Here is a 15,779-nt window from a genome sequence, read left to right on the forward strand (position 1 = left end):
ACACACACACACACACACACACACACACACACACACACACACACAGCTGCAAGTGGATCTGTGGCTCAAGTGGTAAAGCACTTAGCCTTGAGCAAAAGAGCCAGGAGGCAGCACCCAAGCCTGAAGTTCAAGCCCCATTATTGGCATCAAAAAAGAAAAGAAAAAGAAAAAGAGAAAAAAGGGGGTGGAGGGGCTGGAAAGGTGGCTCAGTGGTAGAGTGCTTGCTTTGCATGCATGAGGTCCTGGGTTCGATTCCTCAGCACCACATAAACAGAAAAAGCCGGAAGTAGTGCTGTGGCTCAAGTGGTAGAGTGCTTGCCTTGAGCTGAAGAGCTGAGGGACAGCGCCCAGGCCCAGAGTTCAAGCTCTACAACCAAAAAAAAAAAAAAAAGATAAAAGACAAGAAAAAAGTTCTAACAGTTGCTTTGCTTTACATCTAAACCATATGCCATTAATTTGTAAAGAAGGACACAATTACCTATCTTCCTACTTCTACTTAAACAATGGAAAATAATGAGTTGAGCTGTGGGCTTTTTTTTGGGGGGGGGCAGGGAAAGTATTGGGGTTTGAACTCAAGGCCTCATACTTCCTAGGCAAGGTGCTCTAGGCACTTCAACTACAACTCCAGCCAAACTGTGGGTTTTCTAAGTACTATATAGTTATCTTCTGAGAGTTTAAAGAAGACCAATGAATAATCCATCCATGGGCATGACTCAGAACTTCTGCACTGACTCTTTTCTAATCACCTAAAGTTCAGATATCAAAATAATCCTCATCCTAAAACAGAAAATGCACAGCCAATTTTTTTTTTTTTTTGTCGGTTGTGGGGCTTGAACTCTGGGCTTGGGCGCTGTCCCTGTGCTCTTCAGCTCAAGGTGAATGCTCTACCCCTTGAGCCACAGCGCCATTTCCAGTTTTCTAGTAGTTTATTGGAGATAAGAGGCTCATGGACTTTCCTGCCTGGGCTGGCTTTGAACCTCGATCCTCATATCTCAGCTTCCTGAGTAGCTAGGATTACAGGCATGAGCCACCGGCGCCTGGCACAGCCAATTATTTAAAGCCTTAGTTTCTAAGAATATTTCTCAAGTATGTACTGGGAGAAAATGGCACTCTCTTAGGCTAAACTTTGTCAAGCTCAGACAATCTTGATATGAACTTTTAGGAAGGTCCTCAGAAGATACTGTCAGTATTATAAACCCAATATATATATGTGACATTAAAGCTTCAAGACTGACCCAACAAACAGCAATACCATGGGCGTTCTTAGAGCACTATGGAGGTCAAACAGACTCATACACAATTTTATTCCTACTCCTGATATTGCCTCAGTATGGAAAATGCAGTTGGATTAACAAAGAGCTAAAAAACATTCTGCCAGGCCAGGGAGATAAGGGGAAGCATGACCAGTTCATAAATGTCTTGGTATGTGCATCTGTAAAGACACAATCAACTTGTACAAGGCAATAGTTGTCCCAAGTAAGTATTAAGACAGAAGTCTAATGATCCAGTAATGATTACCAGTTCTTAGCTCCAAAGGTAAAAAAAGATAAAACTCTGAAAAGTAAAAAGAACCTTCTAGGAGAAACCTTCATTACATTTTCAATGACTGTTCTTACCCATCACAGTGCCTTTGAGTTCAATTTATCCTTCTCAGAAAGGCCATGCTCAAATTGGAACATTCCTTTAACCTACCTTTCTCTAGCCAAGTCTTCCCTGGGAAAGATTAAAGCCACACTTCCCCAAATCTCATTCCTCCATAACTTATAAATCATTCTGACAGTTATTTACTGTACTTTCGCATTGATCTCCCTATTTTTGTTCTGTCTCCAGAAGGTATAGAGGAAACATACAAACTGAGGTCCTCCTGTAAGCTAGTCCCGGAAAAGAAGTTGAAGGATGGGGAACGTACAGCACAAAATTTTTCTTGTGAACTTAATCAAATACATATGGTATACATGTTCTCTTGGGTATAAACAATTTGCACTAGTTAATTATCAGCAACATAACTCAAAAAATGATATATCAAATTCTAATGTAACAACTTAAAAGCAGACAGTACTCCACTGGGTTAATAAATCAGAATCATCTAAGAGATAATACTTTAAATATCAATCATTGAAATTCCTAGTAGACATAATTCCCCTCCTCAGTTGCATTTAAAAACAACAGTCATAACAGGAGAAAGAGCAAATACCATGCTCATGATTGCAGTTTACTGGACTGTGGGGATTAAACAATGCAGTTCACAGATAAACACTTCTCATCTTCCCTTCAAGTTACTGAATCTTTCTTCTTCCGGAATGGTGATTTCAGCCTCTTCCAAACACTGCTTTTGGGTTTAGATTTTTTCTCCATGGCCAGTACCACCTCCTTTTCTTTCCTACGTATCTCTCGTACAAGGGCATGGAAAACATCATCAATGTAGTAGCGGTATGCAGCAGACGTTTCAAAAAAAGGACAGCTAAATTCTCGGGCCAGAGCCAATCCTTCTTCCTTGGTAACCTTTAAAAGAATAAACATGAGAAAGTTTATAATGATGTAATGGAACACAATTACAACTATGGAAAAGAGTGAATGGGGATGGGTGCTGGTGGCTCACACGTGTAATCCTAGCCACTCAGGAAGATAAGATCTGAAGATTGTGGTTCAAAGGCAGCTGGGGAAGAAAAGTTAATGAGACTCTTCTCTCCAATTAAACACCAAAAAAGCCAGAAGCAGAGGTGTGACTCAAGTGGTAGAGTACCAGCCTTGAACAGAAAAAGCCAAGCAAGAGCTTGAATCCAGGCCCCAGTATGCATCATTTAAAAAAAAGAAAAAGAAAGAAAACCAATGAGCTAAATACTTTAATAGGAAGAAGACTCAATTCCTCAGCTGTGGATATGTGACATCAGAGAGCAGGAAAACAGGGACTTACATAATTTGAAGAGTGGATACATGATATATGACTTCTTTTTTTTTGGGGGGGGAGGGGTCAGTCATGGGGCCTGAACCCTGGGCCTGGACACTGTCCCTCAGCTCTTCAGCTAGTGCTCTACCACTTGAGCCACAGTGCCACTTCGGCTTTTTCTGCTTATGTGGTGCTGAGGAATCGAACCCAGGGCCTCATGCATGCAAGGCAAGCACTCTACCACTGAGCCACCTTCCCAGCCCCCTCCCCCCTCTCTCTCTCCTCTCTCTCTCTCTCTCTCTCTCTCTCTCTCTCTCTCTCGTATGTATGTGTGTTAAGTGTGTTAGTACCAGGACTGATACTCAGTGCATGCAGCTCACCTCTTTTTTTGTTTTTATCAGTCATGCGGCTTGAACTTGGGACCTGGGCGCTGTCCCTGAGCTCTTTTGCTCAAGGCTAGTGCTCTACCACTTTCAGTTTTCTGGTGATAAATTGGAGATAAGTTTCTCGTGAACTTTTTGCCTGAACTGGCTTTGAACTGCGATCCTCAGATCTCAGCCTCCAGAGTAGATAGGATTACAGGTATGAGCCACCAGTACCTGACTCTTGCTTATCTTGATTGTACCTGGCTGGTGCTCTGTCACTTGAGCCACACCTCCAGCACAGCTTTTTTTTTTGTCAGTTGTGGGGTTATACTCAGGTCTTGGGTTCTGTCCCTAAGCTCTTTTGCGCAAGGCTAGTCCTCTGCCACTTTGAGTCACATCTCTACTTCTGGCATTTTGGTAGTTAATTGAAGGTAAGAGTCTCAAGGATTTTCCTGTCTGGGCTGGCTTTGAACCTTAATCTTCAGATCTCAGCCTCCTGTGAGCTACTGGCGCCTGGCACAGTTTTTTGTTAATTGGAGTCAGAGTTTCTTGGACTTTTCTGCATAGGATGGCTTCAAACTACAATCCTTCCAATGTCAGCCTTCTGAGTAGGTAGGATTTCAGGCAAAGGCTCTATGTAGCTCAAGCTAGCCTCAAACTCATGATCCTCCTGACTGCCATGTGCTGAGACTATACCCAAGTGTACCATGGCCATTCTCAAACAGCAAAATTTCAGTCATTGCTACTTGAAGGTATCATTTATTCTAAAATCTTCTACAATTAGTCTCAGTTTCCTCTTCCTGGACTAAGAATTCTCCTCAGTAATATACCATAAAATCTGATCTTAGTTTTTCCTGTTGTAACATTAACATCTATTTCCTGAAGTTTTAGGAAATGAACATTATACAACCTTACATTTAATGGGTTTTCTATTTGTCACTGAATTATAATTTTATGGATTCTGTCCTGTAAGCTGATTCCAAAAATCCAGATATTATTCATAACAATACCAAATTAGGAGTTATAGAGAAATTTTCAGATAGAAAGAAGTTAATTTTTATTTTCTATTTTAAGGCAAAGAAATTTGTAAACCAAGAAACCAAAAATGAATGATGCCACAAGATTATTGATGTCTTCGTTGTTTCCCTTACCTGTCTTAGCTGTTTTAGATCAGATTTGTTTCCTACAAGAACCACAGGTGTATCATCAGTACGTCGAACTCGATAAATAAGCTGTTTAAATTCCCGAACTTCATGGAAACTTCGGCGATCAGTGATAGAGTAACAGATGATAAACCCTTCTCCTGCCCTCATATACTGATCCCGCATGGCTGTAAACTCTGCCTAGAAGGAAACAAGGGTCAATAATATATTGATGCAACTTAGAACTGCTATTTATTTCAGATAAAGAAGTGGCATGTCAATTACCTGCTATCCTGAGTCAGAGTGCATGAAAAATTAAGAGACAAACTAGTGACCTTCTCTGAATAAACCTTCCCCTCCCTTTTGTAACAGTGAAAAACTCTACGTGTAGCATTCTGGGATTTAATACCTGTCCAGCTGTATCCAAAATGTCCAGATTGGCAGGCTCATCATCAATGCGGATCCGGATTTTATAAGCATCCTCTACAGGAGGGAAGAAAGGTATAACATAAAACTATGCATGCAGTTGGAAATATCTATTTGAAAGTTCATCTTAATAATGAAACCCCTTATATTGCACAATTAATATGTGCTAATAAAAATTGTGCTGCTCATGCCCAGGTAAAAGTGTTTCAACCACTAGCCTTGAGCAAAAAGGCTCAGTCAATGCCTCGGCCCTAAATTCAAGGCCCAAAGACTATATATTTAATTATATAAATATATATTATAATCCCTCTTTGTTTTTGTGTGGTACTAGGGATTAAACCCAGGGCCTTTCACATGTTAGGCAAGCACTCTACCACTGAGCTGCATCCCACCCTTTCTTTTCATTTTCATACTATAGAAAAAAGGTTATAGGAGTGGTTCAAGCAATAGAGCACCTGCCTGGTAAGAGTAAAGCCCAGTACTGCCAAAGACAAAAAACTACAAAAACAGAAAAAAAAACATAATTTAGTTCATTGTTGTCTAAATAGTCCATATAGTCATAATTCTTTTTTATTTTTTGGGTCCAGTCATGGGTGCTGTCCCTCAGCTCTTCAGCTCAAGGCTAGCGCTCTACCACTTGAGCCACAGCGCCACTTCTGGCTTTTTTCTTTTTGTTTATGTGGTGCTGAGGAATCGAACCCAGGGCTTCAAGCATGCAAGGCAAGTGCTCTACCACTGAGCCACCTTCCCAGCCCCTCATAATTCTTTTTTTTTTGGGGGGGGTCTGGTTGTGGGGTCTGAACTCTGGGCCTGGGCGCTCTCCCTCAGCTCTTCAGCTTAAGGCTAGCGCTCTACCACTTGAGCCACAGTACCACTTCCGGCTTTTTTTTTTCTTTTTGCTTATGTGGTACTGAGGAATCGAACCCAGGGCCTCATGCATGCAAGGCAAGCGCTCTACCACTGAGCCACCTTCCCAGCCCCCCTCATAATTCTTTATAAAAGCAAATCTATGCATGTTTATTTGTTTGATTACTGCAGTATCAGGCACTGAACCCAACACTTCATGAAAGCAAATCTATGCATGTTTATTTGTTTGTTTATTGCAGTACAGGTACCTCAAACATGCTAGGAAAGCACTCTGCCTCTAAGCTACATTTCCAACTCCCATTTTTTTCTTTCTTTTTTGTTAGTTGTGGGGCTTGAACTCAGGGCCTGGGCATTATCCCTGAGCTCCTCAGCTCAAGGTGAGTACTCTACTCCTTGAGCCACAGCACCATTTCTGGAACTAGAATAAGAATTTCACCAACTTTCCTGTCCGGGCTGGTTTTGAACCTCTATCCTCAGATCTCAGCCTCCTGAGTAGCTAGAATTACAGGCATGAGCCACCAGCACCTGACTGTCCAGCTTATTTTCTGTGCATTACTATAGTAATCTTAGCAAACACAGAAAAGTAAAATGTAAGAGAAAAAATTCACTTAATACTTTCATTACTAAAACGACTGCTACTTATATATCAATGTATTTCCTTTTAATTTTTTTTTTGATACTGGCCCTGGGGGGGTCAGCTTTTTGCTCACAGCATACACAAGTTAAAGTTATAATTCTAGGGCTGGGAAGTTGGCTCAGTGGTAGAGTGTTTGCCTTGCAGGCATGAGGCCCTGGGTTTGATTTCTCAGCACCACATAAGCAGAAAAAAGCTGGAAGTGGCACTGTGGCTCAAGTGGTAGGGTGCTAGCCTTGAGCTGAAGAGCCTAGGGATAGTGCCCAGGCCCAGAGTTCAGCCCTCACAGTCAACCAAAAAAAAAAAAAAGTTATAGTTCTAATTAAAGTTTGTAGACAAACAAATTTAAAATAAAATGTACTGAATTATAAACTCAGTGCAGATACTTTGCCTTTTTTGCTTGCATTCTATCTCAGGGGTCTACCACAATGCTTGGCATATAACAACTCAAGACTGAAGAATTTGCTACTGCATATATAACACTTTCAGAAAAGTTACAGATTGGGAGCTGGGTACTGGTGGCCACAATTCAAAGTCAGTTTGGGTATATAAATCTGAAAGACTCTTTTTTTTTTTTTTTTTTGGCCAGTCCTGGGGCTTGAACTCAGGGCCTGGGCACTGTCTTAAGCTTCTCTTGGTCAAGGCTAGTACTTTATCACTTGAGCCACAGAGCCACTTCCGGCTTTTTCTGTGTATGTGGTACATACACAGGGCTTCATGCATGCTAGGCAAGCACTCTTCCACTAAGCCACATTCCAAGTCTCTGAAAAACTCTTATCTCCAATTAACTGGCAAAAAAAAAAAATGGAGGTGTGGCTCAAGTGATAGAATATCAGGCTTGAATGAAAAGAAATGGGGAAGGGTCTGAGTTCAAGCTCCAGTACTGGCACAAAACGAAAAAAGAAAAGAACTGATTGGGTGGAAAGGGAATAGATTGATTAAAAACAAAAAGTACCTTATTTGGCCATGAGTGCAGCTTAGTATAGTGATAGGAGTGCTGCTTGCCTAATACATAGAGTCCTGGTTTCAATCCCCAGTACCACAAAAGGAAACAACTGACACTAAAAAACAAACAAAACAAAACAAAAAAACCATATTCATATATATATGTATATGTATGTATATGTTTGTGGTTTTGTGTGTGTGTGTGTGTGTGTGTGTGTGTGTACACTGCAACTTAGGGCCTAAGGCTATCCCAGCATTCTCAGCTCAAGGCTGGTACTATACAACTTGAGCTGCAGCTCCACTTCTGGCTTTTTGGTGGCTAACTGAAGATAAGAGTCTCCTGGAGTCGGGTGCCGGTGGCTCACCCCTGTAATCCTAGCTGCTCAGGAAGTTGAGATCTGAGGATCACGGTTCAAAGCCAGCCCGAGCAGGAAAGTCCATGAGACTCTTATCTCCAATAAATTACTAGGAAACCGGAAGTGGTGACGTGGCTCAAGCAGTACAACGCTCGCTTTGAGCTGAAGAGCACAAGGACAACGTACAAGCCCAGAGCTCAAGCCCCATGACCGACCAAAAAAAAAAAAAAGTTTCCTGGATTTTTCTGCCTAGTGGGGTGAGGGTGGAGGTTCAAACCTCAATCGTCAGATCTCAGCTTCCAGAGTAGCTACGATTACAGGTGTAAGCCACCAGCATGTGGTATGACCCTGAGTTCTAAAGTGATACTAACTTATATACTGATTTTATTCATAGAACTACAATAGTTTGAATCCTAGACCAATGTTCTGAACTTGATATAATAAAACTACAGATTATAGCTCCATGGTAGAGTCTCTGATTTAGATTCCCAGAACCAGAAAATGAAACAAAACACCTATTACAATACATACCCCCCCCAAAAAAAAAAAACTCCACCAAAAAACAAAACAGGAACTGTTTCTATTTTGTGCTACACACACAAGCACACTCTGCATAAGCTGGGTCCTGCAGAATACTCACTGGCTTTGTAGAAAACAGCAGCTGAAGTCTGAACCAGAAGAAATCCTTCTGAGAATCATACTGAAAATAACATAGTATCCTCCCTCACTCCTACTTTTCTTTATATTAAGATGTAACCCCATAGGGCTGGAAAGGTGGCTCAGTGATAGAGCAATTGCCTTGCATGCATGAGGCCCTGGGTTCGATCCCTCAGCACCACATAAGCAGGAAAAAAAAAAAGCTGGAAGTGATGCTATGGCTCAAGTGGTAGCATGCTAGCCTTGAGCTGAATTGCTGAGGGATAGCATCCAAGCCCAGAGTTCAGGCTCCAAGACCAGACCCCCCCCCAAAACAAGATGTAACACCTGGGGCTGGGAAGGTGGCTCAGCGGTAGAGTGCTTGCCTTGCATGCATGAGGCCCTGGGTTTGATTCCTCAGCACCACATAAGCAAGAAGAAAAAAGCGGAAGTGGCACTGTGGCTCAAGTGGTAGAGCACTAGCCTTGAGGGACAGCGCCCAGGCCCAGAATTCAGGCCCATGACCACCGCCACCACTACCACCACCAACAACAACAACAAAAAAGATATAACCTCCTAGTCTGTGGGTATAATTCAAGTGGTAGAGCACTTACTTGAAGCTCTGAGTTCAAACTCCAGTACTACCAAATAATAACAATAATAATAACAACTCCCTAAGGATCATATTAGCTTTTTATTGTGGTTTAGAAATGACAGTGAAATTCTTAGTCTTTGCGGAGAATAGCACTTAAGAAAAAATTTTAAGGAAGTGGAGCTGTGGCTCAAGTGGTAGAACACTAACTAGCCTTAAGCAAAAAAGCTTAGAGACAGCTGGGTGCTGGTAGCTCATGCCTGTAATGCTAACTACTCAGGAGGCTGAGATCTGAAGATCATGGTTCAAAGCCAGCTTAGACAGGGAAGTCCATGAGACTCTTATCTCCAAAAAACTACTCAGAAAACCAGAAATGGAGCTGTGCTTCAAGTGGGAGAGTGCCCGCCTTGAGCTAAGAGCTGAGGGACAGCGCCCAGGCCCAGAGTTCAAGCCCCATGACCGACCAAAAAAAAAGATAAAGAAAAAAATTTAAAAAGAACAAACAAAATGACCCAGTGGCTCACACCTGTAATCCTAGGTACTCAGAAGTTGAGAGTTGGGATCACAGTTTAAAGCCAGCCCTGGCAAGGTAATCTGTGAGACTCTTATCTCCAAGTGATGCTGTCTGTGGTCAGTGATAGAGCTCTAGCCTTGAGGAAAGAAGTTCAGGGACAGTGCTTAGGCCCTGAGTTCAAGGCCCACAACTGACCAAAAAAAAAAAAAAAAGATCCCTTTACTAGAATTCTGCAAACAATCAGGAATTAAAGACTGCAAAAGACATGGGAGAAGCTGGGCACCAGTAGCTCATACCTATAATCCTAGCTACACAGGAGATTGGGATTATAGGATTGAGGTTCAAAACCAACCTGGGCAGGAAAGTCTGTGAAACTCTTATATCTAATTAACCACCACAGGAAGTGGTGCTGTGGCACAAGCAGTAGAGCGCTCGCCTTGAGCTGAAGAGCACAAGGACAGCGCCCAAGCCCAGAGTTCAAGCCCCAGGACAAACAACAACAACAAAAACCTAATTAACCACCACAAAGCTGGAAGTACAGCTGTGTCTCAAGTAGTAAGAGTGTTAGCTTTGAGAGAAAAAATTCAGGGACAGTGCCCTGGTCCTGAGTTTAAGCCCCAGGACTGGCAAAAAAAAAAAAAAAAAAGACATGGGAGAATGGGAGAAGATATTACTATATACAAGGAAGTAAGTGAAGTGCTTCAAGTGGAAGAAGTCCAGGCCCCACATGCCTGGGTTGTAAGAGAGTTCAATAGGCTGGCTCTACTTGTTTTTCTGCTTCCTTTTGTGGAAGTTCAAATCAGCTGACTCATACTTACAGAGTTAATCTCTAGTTTGACCCTTAGAACTCTTAGCAAAAAAGCCTTCATTATATGGCCTTTAAGTTCTACTAACTATAAAAAATATGACAAAAAAAAGTTGTCTCACTAATCTTTAATCTAAAATAGAAACTAAAAGATGGCTTACATACAGAGTTAAATCTAGAAAAGGGAAATACTGTTGCTTACCAACTGCTGTGATTTGTTTCTCAATAAATCTGAATGCCAAAAAATGTTTAAATCTGAGTTAATGCCAAAATATAGTTAAAAAGCATTTTTAAAAACTGGCAATGAGCTTGGTGGCATATCACTATAATCCCAGAACTCAGAAAAAGCATGAATTTGGAGTCAGCCTGAGTTATACAGCAAGACCCTGTCTCAAAAAATATAACAAAATTGATACTCACTAAGATATTAAAAGAAAAAAAACCTAACCGGGTACTGGTGGCTCATACCTACTCAGGAGGTTGAGATCTGAGGATCACAGTTCAAAGCCAGGCCAGGCAGTAAAGTCTGTGAGACTCTTATCTCCAATAAACCACTAGAAAACCAGAAGTGGCATTGTGGCTCAAGAGGTAGAAGGCTCACTTTGAGCTGGAGAGAGCAGGGACAGCACCCAAACCCAGGGTTCAAGCACCACAACCGAGGGGAAAAAAACAAAAACAACAACAACCTGATAGTTTAATATGTTTGTAGATACAGGAGAAATGCAAGATTATTTTATTTATTTATTTATTGTTGTTCACGGTACTTGAACTCTGGGCCTGGGCACTATCCCTTAGATCTTCAGCTCAAGGTGAGTGCTCTACCACTTGAGCCACAGTGCCACTTCCAGTTTTATGGTGGTTTATTAGAGATAAGAGTTTCATGGCCTTTCCTACTCAGGCTGGCTTTGAACCAAAATTCCCAGATCTCAGCCTCCTGAGTAGCTAGGATTACAGGTGTGAGCCACTGGCACCTGGCCACCAGCTTATAATTTATACCTAAAACATTTATGAAAAGATGTGTGTGTGTGTGTGAGAGAGAGACAGAGAGAGAGAGAGAGAGAGAGAGAGAGAGAGAGTGTACAGGGCTTGAACTCAGGGCCCTTGAGCTCTCAGCTTTTTCACTTACTACTAGCTGAAGACATGCCTTCAGTTCTGGCTTTTTGCTGATTATCCAAAGAGTGTCTGGAAATTGTTTTCCTGGGCTGGCTTTGAACTGAGATTTTTAGATCTCAGCTTACTGAGTGTCTAGGATTATAAGTGTTAGCCACCAGTACCTGGTTACAAAAAGATGTTTTTTGTTTTTGTTTTGTTGGTCATGGGGCTTGAACTCTGGGCCTCAACACTGTCCCTCAGCTCTTCAGCTCAAGGCGAGCGCTCTACTGTTTAAGCCACAGAACCACTTCCAGTTTTCTAGTGGTTTATTAGAGATAGAGTCTCACGGACTTTTCTGCCAGGGCTGGCTTGCTTTGAACGGTGATCCTCAGATCTCAGCCTTCTCAGTAGCTAGGATTATAGGTGTGAGCCACAGGCTCCCGGCTTAGATGTTTTATTTTTCAAAGAAGTTTCCCCTATTTCTCTTTTCCATCTTCCTCCAAACAGTAAGTTTAACTTTATAGAGATAAGCTACAATTATATTTTTAAGTTTTATAACATCATTACTGTGTGTATGTGTGAGAGTGTGTTTGTGTCTGTGAGCTGATCCTGGGGCTTGAACTCTGGGCTGGGCATTGTACCTGAGATTTGTTGTTCAAAGCTAGCCCTCTACTACCTGAGCCACATAGCTCCACTTCCAGCATTTTTGGTAATTGGAACTAAAAGACTAATTGGACTTTTCTGCCCAGGATAGCATTAACCCATGATTCTCAGATCTCAAGTTCCTGAGTAGCTAGGACTATAGGCATTAGCCACTGGTGCCCAGCTCACACTACTAACTGTACTGTTTCAGAGTAAACTTTAGTGGATTCCAAGAGTCCAGCCAGCCAGGCACTGACTGGTGGTTCATGCCTGTAATCCTAGCTACTTAGGAGACTGAGATCTGAGGATTGTGGCAGGAAAGCCATGAGACTCTTATTTCCAATTAACCACCAAAAAGCTGGATGCAGAGCTGTGGCACAAGTGGCACAGCACTATTCTTGAGCAAAATAGCTCAAGGACAAAACCTAGGCCCTGAGTTCAAGCTCTCGTACCAGCACAATTTAGATTGCAATTTGAAGCCAGCCTGTGCAATAAAATCTGAGACTTATCTCCAATCAAACACCAAAAAGTGCTGGGCACCAATGGCTCACACCCGTAATCCTAGCTACTCAGGAGGCTGAAATCTGAAAATCATGGTTCAAAGCCAGCCCGGGCAGAAAAGTCCGTGAGACTCTTTTTTTTTTTGGGTCCGGTCGTGGGGCTTGAACTCTGGGCCTGGGCGCTGGTCCCTCAGCTCTTCAGCTCAAGCCACAGCACCACTTCCGGCTTTTTTCTTTTTGCTTATGTGGTGCTGAGGAATCAAACCCAGGGCCTCATGCATGCAAGGCAAGCGCTCTACCACTGAGCCAACTTCCCAGCCCAGACTCTTATCTCCAATTAACCAGAAATAGCACTGTAGCTCAAAGTGGTAGAGTACTAGCCCTGAGTGAAAAGCTCAGGGTCAGTACCCAGGCCCTAAGTTCAAGCCCCATGACTGACCAAACAAAAACAAGAACAAATAAACAGCAATGATAGAAATGAAAGCAATTTTAATGAAATTGCTTTTTTAATTAAAAAGGAATTCAAGAGGACATTAAATATAACTAAATGCACGTTAAATGTAAGACCACATATTTCTATATTAGTATGTAGTAAATATCTAAACTGTCTACCCAGAATTCTTGTCTCAGGATACATTCCGAGAAAATAACAGAGAAGGTGCTTCATATTACTAGGTCTACTTGCCATTTACCACCAAGATAGGGAAAATAGAGGGATATAGGCCTCCAAGAAGTTTCTGAAGAAATAGAGTAGAACTACAATGATAATATAAGGAATGTAACCCATTCCTTGTATTTCCTTGGTTTTTTTCCAGGTGGGAGCCCCTAAACACCACCAAAAAGTCCAAAAAGCAATGTCCACACTTTCCACTAAGATATTTGGAGAGGCTCTGACTTACCAATGGTGGGATCATGATCCTCTGGGAATCGGTGGCTGATGAACTGCATGGTCATGGCTTCAAAACAAGAGATGAAAGTTAAGGAATATTAAGTGCCAACTTTGCACAATAGCCTGTATCCCATCCGGTTTGGGAAGAGGCTACATGTATCACATACCGCTTTTCCCCACACCACCAGCGCCCAGCATCACTAGTTTGTACTCTCGGGACAGTCCTGCAGGGCTGCTACAGCAGCTGGCAACTGGGCGAGCTCCAGAATCCATTGTCCCCTTGCGGAATCAGGGGCCACCCTGGGGAAGGGCCACCTAGAACAAGTAGAAATGATTTAATGGAGACGCCCTGACGGCAGTCCTAGAAAGCTCTACCTTCTCATACATTCCTGCCTGTCAGTCTTGATCAGAACTCAATCCTTTCTGGCAGCCCTGAGAAAGAAACTCCACCCTCTCTCCTAGACTGTTCAGTCCTGTGACACATCACAGGTTTTGGGATTTATTCTTCTGGAAAGATAAGAAGACAGAAATTTAGAATTTCTTTTCAAAACAACACCCCGGTAGGAAAGGAACCGAGTGAGGATGAGACCGCAGGACCAAAAGGCTGCCCCGTGGGCCACAGCAGGGTCCTTTGGTACCGGAGGTCCCGCCTACTCCCTGTCTCCCGAGAGCCCTCCCGGCCCGCCGCCATCATCTGCCCCACTGCCAGGTCGCCCCAGCTGTTCGTACCCTTGGAGCAGGAAGCCTTCCTGATCACCCAGGAGCTCCTTCGCTAGCTGGAGACACGGGAGGTTCGGGCTCTGACCTGTGACCCTCCCATGGCTGGGTAAGATGGCGCCACCAGCGTCCCAATGGGAGGGGCAGGGCAGCCCAGCGCCGCCCAGCGCCGCCCCGCCTCCCTACCCAGGTCCATAAATCTAGCTCCGCCACTGGCTAAGGCAGGGCCCCTGCCACCTATTATTCTCAAGGTTTGCACATACATAAGTGGATGTTGCTTCAAGGAAGCAAATTTATCAAAGTAGGGAAAGGAGCAGGGGACTTCCAAAACGAGTAATTTAGGGCTAATCTGACCAAATTTAACCCCCTAACAAGGAAATGGGGCAACCTCCCACCACTAAAGCATGTATGTATGGCTTCCTAGTATGTTTCCCATTGTTATTTTTTTTAAGTTATTAATTGTATTGATTGTATATTTATTCTTTGGACAATGTCACCCGCTCTTTCACTTCCCGATCTCCCCCTCCCATCCCATCCCTGCCCTCAAGTCACATAGTTCATATTCCACATAGTGTATACTGAATACCATGACTGTATTTGTTCACCTTTTCTCCCTCCCTTTCTGAGCCCTTACTACTCTAAAGAACAAAAGAAAGTAACCAAGTGAGTTATTCTTAAAAACAAGACTAAGTCTCTAAGATGTTCACATTACCTTAGTTACAATGCTGTGCACCTTTTAAAAAATGAAAATTTTGTTTTAAATATATGGTTCTGGGCACTGATGGCTCATGCCTGTAATCCTGGCTACTCAGGAGGCTAAGATCTGAGGATCACGGTTCAAAGCCAGCCTGGGCAGGAAAGTCTCTGAGACCGTTTTTTGTTGTTGTTTGTGGTTGTGGGGCCTTAACTCTGGGCCTGGGCACTGTCCCTCAGCTCTTCAGCTCAAGGCTCGCACTCTACCACTGGAACCAACACTCTGCCACTGAGCCACTTTCTCAGCCCCTGTGCTGGTTTTAACAAGGTTCCTTTCACCCAGCATTAGAGTAGCTAGGATTACAGATGTGAGACAAAACTGCCTAGCATGGGGAAGTTTTTTTTTTGGTTGTGGGGCTTGAACTCTGGGCCTGGGCACTGTCCATCAGCTCTTCAGCTCAAGGCGAGTGCTCTACCACTGGAGCCACAGTGCCACTTCCTACTTTTTCTGCTTATGTGGTGGGCCTCATGCATGCAAGGCAAGCACTTTACCACTGAGCCACCTTCTCAGCCCAGTCTGTGAGACTCTTATCTCCATGCAGGCACTAGAAGAAACTACACTGGGATTTCCTATGTGACTTTTGCAAATTGGTTTCCTACTAAATATCTTCCCTGGGCTGGGAAGGTGGCTCAGTGGTAGAGTGCTTGCCTTGCATACATGAGGCCCTAGGTTCAATTCCTCAGCACCACATAAGCAGAAAAAGCCATATGTGGCGCTGTGGCTCCAGTGGTAGGGTGCTAGCCTTGAGCTGAAGGGACCGCACCCAGGCTGAGTTCAAGCCCCATTACTACCACCACCAACAAAAAAAACAGCACAGTAAAGTTCACAAGATACTATCTCAACAATAACCATAACAATAACTGGAGGCATGGTTCAAGTAAGTGGAAGCATAAGGTCGGGAGTTCAAATTTTTTTTGGTCGGTCGTGGGGCTTGAACTCTGGGCCTGGGCGCTGTCCCTCAGCTCTTCAGCTCAAGGTGAGCGCTCTACCACTTGAGCTACAGCACCACTTCCAGT

The 15,779-nt window shown here is 43.2% G+C and overlaps 1 protein-coding gene across 2 annotated transcripts; it reads right to left on the bottom strand.

Moving 5' to 3' along the window:
* Positions 1–1,906: 1,906 nt before the first annotated feature.
* Positions 1,907–14,123, bottom strand: Rit1 (Ras-like without CAAX 1). 2 transcript variants are annotated; one of them, XM_013015393.1, is made up of 6 exons: positions 14,022–14,123; positions 13,460–13,607; positions 13,303–13,359; positions 4,804–4,877; positions 4,404–4,595; positions 1,907–2,502 (listed from the first exon to the last, which is right to left on the bottom strand). In XM_013015393.1, the coding sequence occupies exons 2-6, from the start codon at positions 13,563–13,565 to the stop codon at positions 2,272–2,274; spliced, it is 660 nt and encodes a 219-aa protein (XP_012870847.1). In that variant the 5' UTR covers positions 13,566–13,607; positions 14,022–14,123; the 3' UTR covers positions 1,907–2,271. The 2 variants fall into 2 exon arrangements, with proteins under 2 accessions (XP_012870847.1, XP_012870848.1); XM_013015394.1 differs by lacking the exon at positions 13,460–13,607.
* Between the last annotated feature and the right edge of the window lie 1,656 nt (positions 14,124–15,779).

The sequence above is a fragment of the Dipodomys ordii genome, unplaced genomic scaffold (assembly GCF_000151885.1).
Source record: "Dipodomys ordii isolate 6190 unplaced genomic scaffold, Dord_2.0 Scaffold26, whole genome shotgun sequence".
NCBI lineage: Eukaryota > Metazoa > Chordata > Mammalia > Rodentia > Heteromyidae > Dipodomys > Dipodomys ordii.